Source organism: Typopeltis vanoorti, chromosome 14 (genome assembly GCF_054136105.1).
Source record: "Typopeltis vanoorti isolate ZY-2024b chromosome 14, IOZ_Tvanoo_1.0, whole genome shotgun sequence".
Classification (NCBI taxonomy): Eukaryota; Metazoa; Arthropoda; class Arachnida; order Uropygi; family Thelyphonidae; genus Typopeltis; species Typopeltis vanoorti.
The window spans coordinates 86,877,123-86,892,157 of record NC_143562.1 but is presented as its reverse complement, the minus strand read 5'-3'; the positions used below and the strand labels follow the sequence as shown (position 1 = coordinate 86,892,157).

Sequence of the window (15,035 nt, the reverse complement as noted above, 5' to 3'; positions counted from 1 at the left end):
CATACTTACCAGCCCGGTAATTCCACATATACCCTGTCTTAATTGTAAATTCGACTCCTTTAGCCACCTCCCAAGTCATGACCTTATGGTCACTCTCACCAATTGGTGGCAACATGGTCATGTTCGTTACAGCTACATTCTCAGTTGCAATTACTAGGTCCAGCACTCTCTTTCCCCTGGTATTTTCCAATACATGTTGCTGTAGATAGTTGTCCCTTAATAACTGCATAAAATCCAATTCCTTCCTCCCATGTGCCCTCTCCTCTTTCCAGTCAATGTTACCATAATTGAAATCACCCATAATAATTACCCTCCTTCCATTCATTTCTTCTATTTGCTTATGCATACTATTCCCACCATCCACTCCATCACCCGGTCTATAGCAGCACCCAATTGTATATTTTGTTCTGCTAGATTGTATCTCACACCAAACAGCCTCAAATGTGCTTTTTTCCCCATCCTGCAGTTCAACTTCTATACTCCTTGGCTGAAGCTCATCAGCTATCATCAATAACACTCCTCCCCCCTTTTTATTCACCCTGTCACTCCTGAACACGCTATACCCATCGCATTCAATCCCACTAGCTTTATCATCTTCTGTCAGCCATGTTTCACTAATACCGACAACCTGTGGCCTGGAAGTGCCAACCATGGCCAAAAACTCTTCCTTCTTGTTCCTAATACTCCTGTAGATATGTAGATGATGTGTTTTTTATTTGGTCCCATTGCCCAGATGCATTAGACTCTTTCCTCTGTCACCTCTATAGTCTTCACCTAGAATCCAATTTACAATGAAAAAGGAAGCTAATAATAGTCTAGCCTTTTTAGATAACTCGGTCACCCTGCCTACCTGTGCACATGCGCACACACACAGATGCTTTTCCTAATCATATCAGAAAGTGGGCATGTGATGTCTATTAACTTCATATTTAGATGTGCAGGTATTAAGATTTGAATATTCATATGTTTAAAGTGTTAGTTTATTTATTTATGTTTTAATTTTAATGGCTGCTCCTTTCCTTAAAAGTGGGAACTTATAACATGTTAGTATAATAAGTGGACCAAGGATTTGGTATTCTGGGAACTTGGCTCTGGAGATCATTCTCATGCTACTTCAGGCCTAAAAATTAGGTGATGGTTGTGATACTGGGCAACAAAAATTACCTTCCATCTAAATAAAGATTTTTACATACTACAGTGAGATTCAAAACTCACAGCCTGTTAGTGACAAGCAGACTTTACTTATTCAGCCATTGGTATATCTAGTAAGCTGTTTCCTAATCATTATCCATTCCATTATGAAATATAGTGTATGTAGTAGTCAGTTTGTATTATTTATGTGAATTTTTCCCACTTTATTCCTACTTAAGCAGTAAATAAATATATATGTTATTTATATATTTATAGGTCTTACTAAAAGAATCATTTTGGATTGGTGCTTGAAAAACAGCACTGAGTTGGTGGAACTTTATCCAGAGGAGGAGAGTGATGAAGAGGGTAAATGTGTTTTTTTTTCCATATTTTATTTTCCTATCTGCTTTTTTTTTTTAGAAATAGTTATTTTTTAGAAATAGTCACCAGCAAACACGTGCAAAAGGAAGTTGTAATGTCATTCTTTTCTTTAAAATTCAAAGATAGATCCATTATTCACAAATACCTATCACACCTCCTTAAACTCGTTCATTGATGAAATGCTCATATCCACCTCTGGCAACACATTCATCACCCTCCAAGCAAAAACTTTAGTTCTAAAACCTTTGCTAACCACACACTCTTACTCAATTTCCATGGGTGACCACTTGTTCTTTCCCTTCCTGCCATGTACTAAAAAAAAAGTCTTCATTGAGGCCCACAAACCTTCAATCTGTTCTCCCATGGCTTGCCACAATCTTTGTCACTCGCCTCTGGATCCTCTCCACCAGTTTCTCATCACCATGGAATCCAGGTGACCGTATCTGTGTGCAGTAGTCCAGATCTGGCCTTATTAACACTTTATAAAGGGAAATAATGACTTCTCTATCCTTGCTTGTTAGTGTATTCTTCAGCAAACACATAATGTGATGCACTGTGCTGTAACGGCTAGCTTTGCAATCTTCTTCTTCTTCTTCTTCTGCAGCTTCTCCCACTTAAGTGGGGTCACTGTTTGTTATGAGTCTCCTCCACACCTTCCTGTCTTGGGCTGTCACCACATCCAAGTTCTTCATCTTCAAGTCCTCTTCTACCAGCTCCCTCTATCTCTTCTTTGGCCGCCCATGCTTCCGCCTTCCTTGCACATCCATCTGCATGACCCTTCTTCCCACATATTCGTCCTCCCTCCTCATCACATGACCAAACCATCTCAATATGCCCTCTAAACACATCTCTCTGTCCACAATCATCCTCAAGTCCCTGACCTCATCAGTTTCCTGAAATTCATTTCCATCAGTTATAGTACACAGGTTGTGATCTCTTCTTCCCAAAGTGTATCACCTTACACTTGGCCATACTGGCTGTCATTTAGCTCTGCCCATACTGCTAGTCTATTAAGTTATCCTGTCAGATCTTTACATCACCTTTATTTACTATAGCCCTTCCCAGTTTAGCATCATCTGCAAACAACTGAGTATTTCCTGTGTCTTTGATGTAGGAATTAAACAACAGAGGACCAAATACTGAGCCCTGTGGTACACCACTGGTCATTTGCCTTCTCTTGCACTCAACTCCTCCATAAACCACTCTTCGATATCTATCCATCAACCATCCTCTAATAGAAATCATCAGATTCATATCTATCCCTATTTGCTCCAATTTATATAACATAGTTCTGTGTAGAATCCTGTCAAACACCTGTGAATAGTCTAGTAACATCACTGAGTAGTAATTTCTCTTATCCATCTCCATTGTTATGTTATTATAAAAAGTAAAGAAATTACTAAACAAGACCTACCCTTCACAAAACCATGTTACCCCTTATAAAGTATATTCCTATCCATCCAGTCCTGAATGCTGTCTTTTACCAATTTCTCCAACACCACTGCCACCTTTGAGATAATGATTAGCCTACAATTTACTACTTCTCCCTTTGAACTTTCATGCAGCAGGACTATTTTGTTCTCTTTCCACTCAATTTGCACTTCTCAGTACTGAGGCTTAAATTAAACAGTCACAAGGGATGATAATTCCATTACACATTCTCATATTATATAGGAATGCCATCTTCTTATTGAGGTTCTGTAATATTCTAAGCACGTCTATTTCTTCAATCAACCTCTTTTCTCCCATTAGTCATTGTCACATCTGGCATGACAATATCATCACCTAGTACAGCCTTCTAAATGATCAATCAGTAATTCAACTATTTGGTTGGCATTTCCCACTTTGCCCAGCTAAATGCTAGCAGGTGAAGAATGGGAGATGGGTGCCATCTGTCTTAATTTACTGCTCATTAAACATTCGTGGCAAAGGATTTAACACAGCATACCATGCTGGCTCGCATGTCACCCAGTTCAACAAGGTCTGCGTTGCTATTTGGTAGCAGCACCAGGGGTGACAATGAGAAGTTTGCGACTGGTGCTAACTACCACTATCACTGACAAAAATAATGAAAAACAAAGTTTGTGCCTGAAAGTATCTTCAGGACTGGGGTAAGGTAGTGCAACACCAGGCAACTCGTTACAAAAAAACTCTCAACATCTTTCTCTGAATCCGGAGTAATTTAATAATAAGGTTGCACACCCTTTGGCAACTCCTATAGGTTAGGATGACCTCTCATTGCTTCTGCCTTTGTATCTCCACTACTGAGCCTGGCTCCCACTGACGAGACCTCAATAAAGGTCGAAACCGGTATGGGTAGTGGCCCTTGCCTTAATGCATAGCATTACACATATCTGCAAGGAAATTGTGCTTTGCATTATGGGAGATATTGAGATAGGAGTGATGAGAGCTTTCTCCACCTTTGCAACGAGTTGCCTGGTGTTGCACTACCTTACCCCAGTCCTATGTTTGCGTAAACTTTGTTTGCTCACACTTGGATAAAGGATTAAACTAAACTTAGCATTACATTATACTTGTCCATAAGGAGATGTGCTTTGCATTATGGGAGATACTAAGACAAGTGATGAGAGCCTAGTCCACCTTTACTACGAGTTGCCTCAGTCCTGAAGATACTTCAGATGCAAACTTTGTTTGCTTACACTTGGATAAAGGATTAAACTAAATTTATTATAGTCTAACCAAGTGGAGAAAAAAAACTTCCAACCAAAAATATTTTGGACCTGTTGATGAAAGAAGAAATTTGAAATCTCATATTAATGGTGGTGACAACAGAGAACAGTATAAAAATATTACCAAGATTATTAAAAAAGAAGTCAAACATGCTAGAAACCTATGGATACTAGATGAATGCAAAAACATAGAAGAGGAGCTAAATAAAAATAATCCTAAAAGTGCTTTTCAAATTATCAATAAATTAACCAAACCTTTTACTGCAATTAATTGGAGTATAGAAGATAGAACTCTTATCACAGATAACTGGAAAATAGTTGAAAGATGGAAATGTTATGCAACGAAGCTTTTTCAAAAAGGACCTCCAAATGACTGATTATATTTTGGATGGAATTTTGCCAGGAGGTTCGGAGGAAGGAGATGACCCGATAAAAGAAGTCATTGCAGCAGTTAGCTCCTCAAAAACAGAAATTGATGTGTTACAATGAAACTGATATGCGAAGGAGGTGACATTATCATAGACATCTTGCCAAATTTATTTCATGATGTATAGAACACAGAGACTTGGCCTTCTGATTGGCAGACTTCTGTCCTATTCCTAAAAAGGGAAACAGCAATAAATGTAGCAACTATAGAACAATAAGCCTTATTAGCCATCCAAGCAAAATCCTGTTAAAAATGTTATTGTCAAGAATCGAAAAGAAAATAGAAAGCAGCCTATCAGATGAACAAGCAGGTTTCCGGAAGTCCAGAAGTACAATCGACCATATTTTTACGATACACATAGTACATTAAAAATACATAGAACATAACAAAATAATCTGTCACAACTTTTTAGACCTTCAAAAAGCTTTTGACTCAATATGGCACAAGGCATTATGGAAAATTTTAGAACATTATGGTATAGACTAGGGCTGTCCAACCTTAGGTAATCTGAGGGCTGCATTACAAAAAAAAATTTTTCCGAGTGCCGCATCACAATGCGTATCTAGTAATTTGATGAGCAGCGACACAACTTCGATAGCTGAACAACTGAACAACACTAATCGGCCCTCCCGTTCCTCATGAGTGCCCGGAGCATGCGCATTGGAACAAAACAGTATAAGAACGCTTCTTTTACACATGTAATATTTGAAAAACACATGGGCATATAGTGATGTAAAAACACCAAATAAAATTACCAACATCGAAATTATCAATTAGTGATAGAATTAAATATCAAAACCTACAGGCGGGCTGCACAAAATCGCACCGCGGGCCGGATGTGGCCCGCAAGCAGTGCTTTGGACAGCCCTGGTATAGACAACAAAATCATTAGGATTATTAAATCTCTTTATTCCTCATCTGTTATGAGAATTGATATTAAAAATTACAGCAGTGAACCGTTCTGGGCAGAACAGGTGGGGGGGTAAGACAGGGATGCATCTTGTCCCCTCTTCTTTTTAATTGTTTTCTGGAATATGTCATAGATGAAGCTCTTCATGAATATGACACTGGAATAGTAGTTGGCTGACTAAGAATAAACAACCTACGTTTTGCAGATGATATCAATCTTCTGGCAGAAAGTGAAGAAGAATTACAAGAGATAACCAGCCGTGTTTTCGGAACATTAAAAAAATATGGACTATACATAAACCTGCAAAAAACATAAACAGTGATAACCTTAAAATCAGACATTGAACTCTTAAAGGTACAAATTGAGAATGTAAACAAGTTCACTTATCTAGGAAGCTTGCTGAGTCAAGATGGTTGCTCAAAAACTGACATTAAATACCAAATTGCTAAAGCAACTGTGGCTCTACAGAACTTAAAACCATTGTGAGAGATTACAAAATAGCAATCACAACCAGACTAAGACTAATTTGACACTTTGGTGAATTCTATCCTCTTGTATGGTTGTGAGGCCTGGACTTTATTGATGGAAGATGAGAGGAGACCTATCTTTTGAAATGAAAACTTACAAAAGACTTTGAGAATTCCCTATACTGCTCACGAAACAAATGAAAATGTCTGAAAACTGATTGATTCAATAGATGGGGAAAAAAAGGGAAAATATTTTGATACTCATCAGAGGAAGACAGATGAAATGGTTTGGACATGTGGAGAGGGCTAATGGCATTCCAAAGCAAGCACTAGAGGAAATCATTCCAGGATCACGGATTAGGGCTGACCTTGATTAAAATGGACTGATAACATCAAAAGTTGGACAAATTCCTCCCTTTCTCAACTGACATCAAGAACAAGAGACTGAGATGATTGGAAGAGGCTGGCTTTTGTTATCTTCACACCATCAGCACATCTGAAAGGCATCCTTCCATGGTTATTCCTCCTTTTATTTGTCATATAGCAAAAGAACTCTTCTTTAGGATTTCTTTTGGCCTTATCAGCTAGCTTTCTCACATAATTAGCATTGTTCTTCTTTATCATGCAGATTGTTCTTCTTTCCTGTTCCTTATACTGATGATCATAGGTGTGCTGATTACCTTTTTTCTGTATACTCTATCTCTCTCTCTCTGCAACTTTTTTTTTGCTTTCTTCAACTCTAGCATAATAATGTGATTTATCCATTGAAACTCCTACCTGATTTATCCTTCTCGCTCTGGATATACAGTCTGATACAGCTTTCTTCAAGCACATCGTGACCACCTACCATGCACCACCACCATCTCTTCCCCTCCAAATTCTTATGCCATGGCACTCCTAATAGCTGACTCCTCAGCTTGTCATAATCACCTGATTCGTAATTCCACTTACATCCCCCTTTTTAACAGAAAATTCTATGTCTAGTATTTCTCAAGTCAAGACTACACAAACCAAGCGGAGGTAGTGGAGCCAGAATGGTTATTGTTAAGGTCTCTGATGCTGTGGACAAGATCTAGCACTCTCGAAACTTGTCCCCCCTCATTACATTCTGTCTCAAGTAATTATCTCTCCACAGGAGTATAAATTCCATTTACTTCCCTACCTGTGACCATTCCTCCTCCCAATCTATATCCCCATAGTTGAAATCCTCAATAATTATTCGATCTGCATGCATCATGCTAATTTGTCAATGCATGTTATCAACATTCTCCCTTATAATATCCAGCACCCAATTATATATTTTATTCTGTTGGCTCTATCTCACACCAGATAGTCCCAAATGAACTGCCCTCTGCATCCTAGTCCTCCTGATATACTTTTGCTCTTTTTGGTATCAATTCTTATGCTATCATTAGCAATCCCCCTCCCTGTTCTCTTCCTTCTGTCCTCTCTGAAAATACTATATCCTTTACATTCTATTCCTATGACTATGTCATCCTTGGTCAACAAAGTCTCATTAATAACTGGAACTTTTGGCCAAGTTGAGCTAGCCAGAAACTTCTCGCTTCTTATTCTAAGTACTTTTGCTATTAGTATACATAAGCTGCAATATGTATTCATTAATCCCACAACCTCTTTTACACATTATGTTGTTTAGCCCACTGAAGTTAAAAACCTGGTGTGCTACATTTAGCATCATGTGAGCACTCTCCTACTTACTAATCTCTCTAGATTGCCTGGTCTCTCTCTCACCTGCAACCTCCCTAAATATTCTAATTTTCCTGACTCTGAACTTCTGAACTCTCACTGAACAACATTCAAGATTCCTGACCCTAGATCCATTGAAATGCAAACCATCCATCCACCTTATATAAATCTTGAATTTCATGAAACTCACTTCACACATCCCACAAACCCCACGTCATTCCTCCTGCACAATCTTTGCACTGACTCATTTTCATTCATAGCTTTCTGTCTCAGCACACTTCTGTCATATCCTTGCAACAGACACAACTTTTATTTTCTCATCAGTCTCTATTTTCCTATTAGTTAATCTCACATTCAGCTTTCTTATTGAATTAAATAATAAATTAATTAACCTAACATTAATTAATTAGGCTGTAATTAATATCAAATTGATTTAAGATAATTTCAATTATAATAATTACACAGGTATTTTACATAACTAGTAAGCATTTTATAGCATAATTATAAATCTTGGCTATAAATTGAAATTAAAAAAGTTATAAATTTAATTAAAATTGTTATAAAATTTTTATAGCATAATTCTAAATCTTAGTTAATTCCAACTTCAAGAATTTGACATATTGTATTTTCCGGTGTATAAGACGCACCCAAGAAATTTAATACAATTTTCTGGAAAAAACCTAAAACCTAACACAAAATATCTCAACGCATCAACTCAATACTGATAAACATCAGTAACTGATTACTTGGATAAGATATTATGAAACTTGAATAGGGACTCCCCGTTCTTAGCCAATGACGGGCTAGAAGTCACGTGAAGGTCACGCATCAATTTGATTGCACCATTAACTGCTTACAAAGATCTTGGAACATAAAAGAGAGTGCGTATGACTTTGAAAAGAGGAAACAATCTTTACCTTCATTATATAAGACGCACCCCATTTTTAAGATGGATTTTTAACGTAAAAAAGTGCATCTTACACACCGGAAAATACGGCACCTTATAATCCAAAGTAGCAGGGGCGATTGCTGGTCTTGAAATTCATGCTTGCTCTCGTTATCATTGAGGGAGTGAGAGTGTGATTGAAGTCTGATTAGCAGAATAATGAATTACTCTGCTAATCAGAGTAATTCATTATTCTGATTAGCAGAGATTTTTGATCATTTAAAAATACATACAGGCAGCCCTCGGTTTCCGATGGTTCAATTTACGGTGATTCACAATAATGCCGGATGCCTGCACATGCTTGCTTACTGTAGTGTGGTCCGACTGAGAAACGACGCTAGCAGGCTCTAGTGTTCGAGTGTTTATCAAGATACTATGACGTATATGTATCAAACCTAGTTTTACTGTTGAATCTACCTAATTATTCTATTTAATTTTTTTACGTACATCATCATCATCATCATCAAATTCCTGACATGTACCCTCAAGGAGTGTTCAGGATATGATAGTACTACATGAAAATTTACATCATTACTAACTTCCTATCTACAGGTTTCCTCCAAATCAGTCTATTACTTGTCAAGACTCCAACATTATCAGATCTTATATTTCTATCGTCTAAGGCACTTTGTACTGTATCAATCCACCTATATCGTGGTCTTCCTCTGGGTCGTTTTCCTGCCAACCTGGTAGAGAAAAATTGTTTTGCTAATCTTTCCTCACCCATTCTGTTAAAGTGACCATACCACCTGAGATTAGCTCTGCTAACGCGTTCCTGGGTGCTGACAATGTCAAGTTCTTCCTTAATATCCTCATATTTAATATGATATTGCCATTGATGTCATCTGTTCATGCCTCTAATCTTTCTCAGGACTCTCATATCTGCGGTCTCTAGTCTTTGGTCAAGTGTTTTACTTCTGACCCAGCTCTCAGATCCATAAGTTAAAACTGGTTTGAACACTGTCTTGTATACAGCTAATTTAGTGTTCTGACTAATTTCTCTCTTATTCCATATGAATTTATTCAATTGACTACCTACCATACCAGCTTTGTTGATACTGTTGTCTATTTCTATATTTAATTTACCATTTTCAGTAAAAATCGTGCCTAAGTAGCTGAAATGTTTTACTTGTTCCACAGGTTCCCCGTTCACAACACAGTTGACATTTTCAACTGTGTTTTTTCTACCTATTTTCATTGTCTTTGTCTTTTTAATGCTGACCTTCATACCATATCTATTACAACAATTATTCAATTTAGTCAGAGAATCTTGCAGACTTGTAGCGGATTTATTTAGAAGTATAACATCGTCTGCATAAAGCAAAGAGCTGACATTATCGTCTCCAATTTTGATATCATGTTTAATATCACTTTCCTTCATAATGTGATCCATATAGATAATGAATAACAGAGGGGATAATGTACATCCTTGTCTCACACCAGATTTAACATTAAACCATCTTCCTGTACTTCCTTCAATTCTAACTGCCGACTTACAACGCAAATAAACACTAAGTATTGCTTGATATAATGCTCCATTGACACCATATAACTGTAGTGTATTGAATAGCTTCTCTTTTGGCACCTTGTCATATGCCTTTTCCAAATCGACAAAACTTAAATTCAGATCTTTGTTATATTCCCATGCTTTCTCGACTATTTGTCGTAAAGTGAAGATCTGATCCTGACAGCCTCTATTTGGCCTGAATCCAGCTTGTTCTTTACCAAGCTTTTCTTCCACAATTCTTCTCACCCGTTTCTCAAGTATGCTTGCATAGATCTTGCCAGGAACACTCAGTAGGGAAATACCTCTGTAATTCTCACATTCAGTTTTATTTCCCTTTTTATATATGGGTCTATTGGAGCTGTCCTCCAATCATCAGGAATTCATCCCTCTGTCCAGTCTTTCTGAACTATGCAGTGCAGCCACTGTAAGACTTTTATGCCATGATACTTCAGCAATTCTGGTCGAATATCATCTACTCCTGCTGCCTTTCCACATTTCAAGCCTTTGATGGCTTTTTCTACTTCAAGTATGGATATTTATTCCTGACTGTATGCCTGTTGGGCGTTTTTTACCACTGTGCTATCACTGTTTGTTTCATTTAGCAATTTTTCAAAGTAAATACTCCATACTTCAAGGATATCTTTTTCTCCTGTTTTCATGTAACCTTTATCATCTCTAACTCCTTTTACAGCACTCTTTCCTCCATTTCTAAGCTTCTTCAACAACCTCTAGAATATCTTACCACCTGGAAATACTTTTATTGGGATTATATTGATCAAGTGCATATAACAACAACTAAGTTATACCAACTAGTTTCACCAACTAAGTCTGTCGGCATCTTCAGGGTTCAAAACTGATGTATGGCAATAAAAAAGTAAAAAACTATTACAAACTATAATCAACCAATTCCAATTATATTAAACAAAGAACAGAGCGTGTACAATACATTCATAGAGCCTGGATGATATCACTTGTTATTTAGGAACGTTCTATAATTGGCACTATAATCAGTTCTGGCGAGTTGAAGGATCTGATAAGGGTCTTCCAGATCACGGGCAAGATTAGTCCTTGGTTCCTGTTAAGGTTTTGTACACAGCGAGCAACTGTTGTGGCCTCCCTAAAAATTCGGGAGCGGAAGTCCTACTCCATGTAAGGAATTGTGTTTGTATCCCACTCTATGGTATGGTTCGTTCTTGAGAAATGAAAAGCTAACCCCGATTTTTCTTCTCTGTTATTATTGACATCACCTATGTGTTCTTTTTGCCTAATTTCAAGGCTCCTTGAAGTTTGTCCGATATAATTCAAGCCGCCCGAGCATGGTATGTTATAAACTCCAGCATATTTGGAGAAAGGATGGCTATCTTTTGGAGATCTTAAGAATTGTCTAATTGTTTACACGGGTATAAAGGCCACTCTTATTTTATGTTTGTCTAAGGAGTCTAGCAGTCTTATTGGGATTATATTATATCGGCTTGAATTATATCTGCCAAACTTAAAGGAGCCTTGAAATTAGGCAAAAAGAATACATAGGTGATGTCAATAATAACAGAGAAGAAAAATCGGGGTTAGCTTTTTATTTCTCAAGAACGAACCATACCAAAGAGTGGGATAGAAGCACAATTCCTTACATGGAGAAGGACTTCCACTCCCGAATTTTTAAGGAGGCCACAACAGTTGCCCGCTGTATACAAAACCTTAACAGGAACCAAGGACTAATCTTGCCCGTGATCTGGAAGACCCTTATCAGATCCTTCAACTCGCCAGAACTGAATTATAGTGCCAACTATAGAACGTTCCTAAATAACAAAGTTATATCATCCATGCTCAATGAATGTATTGTACGTGCTCTGTTCTTTGTTTAATATAATTGGAATCGGTTGATTATAGTTTGTAACAGTTTTTTACTTTTTTAGTGCCGTACATCAGTTATGTACCCTGAAGATGCCAACAGACTTAGTTTGTGAAACTAGTTGGTATAACTTAGTTGTTATATGCACTTGATCAATATAATCCTAGTAAAAGTATTTCCAGAGCTTTTTGGTCAAGAAAATTAAATGTTTTTTAATATCTTACCACCTTCTTGATATTTATTTTCTATGTTCTTGCCAAAGTCTTCCCATGACTTTTGTTTAGCTAGTTTTACATAGTGTTTCGCTTTCTTACATTCGTCTCTGTATTCTCTAAGAGCAAAAGCTGACTTATTTGCCAGGAACTTTTGATATGCTTTCTTCTTTTCCTTCACTGCCTCTTTAACTACCTGTGTCCACCATGGAGTCCTGATTTTTCTATCCTTGCAGACAACCTCACCACATGCCTCTCTGGCAGAATCAATCAGGTTTTTCTTCAAGGCCCACTGAATCTCCAGAGTTTGGTTCCTGTTCTCAAATTCTTTCATTTTTTCTTCAATAATCTTTGTGTATTTCAATCTACAGTTCACATCTGAGAGCTGCTCAACTTTTATTCGCTTTAAAACTTTCTTACATGTTATTCTTTTCAATATGAAATTCAATTTTATCCTGCTCAAGACTAAATAGTGATCACTTCCAATTTCAAATTCTCTATACACTCTTGTGTCCTGCACCAGGGAGAAAACATCACTATCAACAATAACATAGTCTATGAGACTTTTCTTATTCCTTGCCTCTTCTCTCCATGTGAATTTGTGCACATTTTTATGTTGGGACATGGTGTTAGTAATAACCAGTCCATGTCCTGAGCAGAAATCCAACAGATATTTTCCATTATTATTAGCTTTGCTCTTTTCTCCAAATTTTCCCAAAATATTTTTGTATGTCTGACAATCATTTCCTACTCTGCTATTTACATCCCCAACAAGGACCAACTTTTCCTTTTTCATTGTGTCAGTTGCTTTTTCTAAAGCATCAAAAAAATTCCTCCACTTCTACCTTAGTAGAACCTTCTGTGGGATCATAGGCACAAATAAGTCTCATTGTCCAATTCCCCATTCTGATATTTGCCCACATCACTCTACTTGAGACTGCCTGCCATTCTAGAAGATTAGCCTCGTATTTTGTGTCGAATACTATGGCTACTCCTTCTTTTCCTTGATTGTTATTTCCTGAAGATAACATTTTGTATTTTTTGCTCAGAAAAATCTCACCAGTTTTTGTCTTTTTTGTTTCAGTCACCCCTATTATGTCGATCTGGTACTTATTCAGTTCCTCAGCTAGCTCCATTTCTTTGCCATTCAGGCTTCTTATGTCAATAGTACCGATCTTTAACTCTGGTGATTTTGAGTTGGGGTGTGCTTTCAGATTTGTTCCAATAGCTGACTTTTTGCTGTTAGCCCTGGTTCCCTGGCAAAAACAAAGGGGGCCTTGTTTAACTGGGCGACGCCCCAGCCGGCATGAAATTTTGTCATGTTGTACCATCATTTTGTATGTTGGTTTAAGCCAATAAGAATACAATTTCGTAGGCTAAATCTCAAATTGCCAGCCCATCCTCGTTCGTTGAGTATCCAAGTAGATACCCAACAGGGTGCACCACGAGAAGGTGAGGATTGAACATTAGGTCAGAAGCCCTAGTCGGTTCTCCGCATTCCTTTAAAGGCTATGTAGAGGTCTCCTCTCAGTTATACAGCTTTGGCCCTTAAGCACCCCTTTTTTACATATTATTTTTAATAATTACATACATATTTAAATTGAAAAATTACTTAATTACATACCATATCTGATAAAAGAAGTGCAGAAAGGTTATCTGAACTTGGTGTTAAGAAGGCGCGGAAATCGATTACACTTGAAAAGAAGATGGAGATGTTTCAAAGAACAGAAGATGGAGATGTTTCAAAGAACAGAAGATGGACAGATATGTGCTAATGTCTGTAGAAGTATGAACTTAGCTCCATCGACTATTACTACAATTATGAAAACTGCAGATAGAATAAAACAGTCTGTGCAACAATCTACGGCAGTACTAAATGCAAAACATGTAAGTTATAGCAGGAATAAACTTCATAAAAAAATAAAAAAATTATTGTCATTATGGATGGATGACTTGAATCAGAAAAACATTTCTCTGATGCTTTCGCTGTTATAACTGAGAAAGCAAAAACACTTTTTGAGGATCTTAAAAAGACAGATGGAGGCGAAGAAACATTTTTAGGAAGCAAAGGTTGGTTCACGAGATTTAAGTTAAGTAAGTGCCATAAGTGTCAAATTATGTGGTGAGACAGCAAGTGCAGATGTTGTGGCATCGGCTGCTTTTCCTAAAGAATTTCAAGACTGTGTAGAACAAGGAAGTTATCCTATTGATCTCATTTTTAATGTTGATGAGACTGGGCTCTACTGGAAAAAAATTGCCATCATGCACCTTCATTTCCTGTGAAGAATATTCCGCTCCAGGTTTTAAAGCTGCAGAAGATAGACTTAGGATTTTGTTGGGTGCAAATGTCTCCAGAACTTTGAAGCTTAAACCAGCGTTGGTGTATCATTCGCAGACACCACACACCTCAAGGATCTAAAAGTCATGCTGCCAGTCTATTGGAAATGGAACAAGAAAGCTTGGGTTACACAAGATGTTTTTATAGATTGATACACAAATTATTTTGTGTATCAATCTATAAAAAGTCTATATAAAACCTACCGTGCTTCGCTTCTGTAAAGAAAATGATTTGCCAGCCAAGGCATTGCTTCTCTTGGATAATGCCCCTTGACATTCTCAAAATCTTGCTGAAGTAAGGACACCATTGAATGTCAAGGTTGTTTACATGCCTCCAAACACAACATCGCTTTTGCAACTGATGGATCAGGAGATTATATCAATCTTCCAAGCCTATTACCTCCGTATAACATTTATGGAAATGGTAAGCGTCTTGGACACTTCAGGAGAAACTATTAAAGACTATTGGTG

General features: G+C 37.4%; 1 protein-coding gene across 4 annotated transcripts in view; it reads left to right on the top strand.

The window, feature by feature from the left end:
- Positions 1 to 15,035, top strand: part of LOC150099730 (alpha- and gamma-adaptin-binding protein p34) — a 203,010-nt gene that overhangs the window by 51,585 nt on the left and 136,390 nt on the right. For all 4 annotated transcript variants that reach the window (XR_016549330.1, XM_090403400.1, XM_090403399.1 and 1 more), the window contains exon 4: positions 1,408 to 1,497. Coding sequence is in view for 3 of the 4 variants with exons in the window: in XM_090403400.1 (XP_090259526.1) it covers positions 1,408 to 1,497 (90 nt within the window). In the remaining variant the exon portion in view is untranslated. The remainder of the gene's footprint in view (positions 1 to 1,407; positions 1,498 to 15,035) is intronic.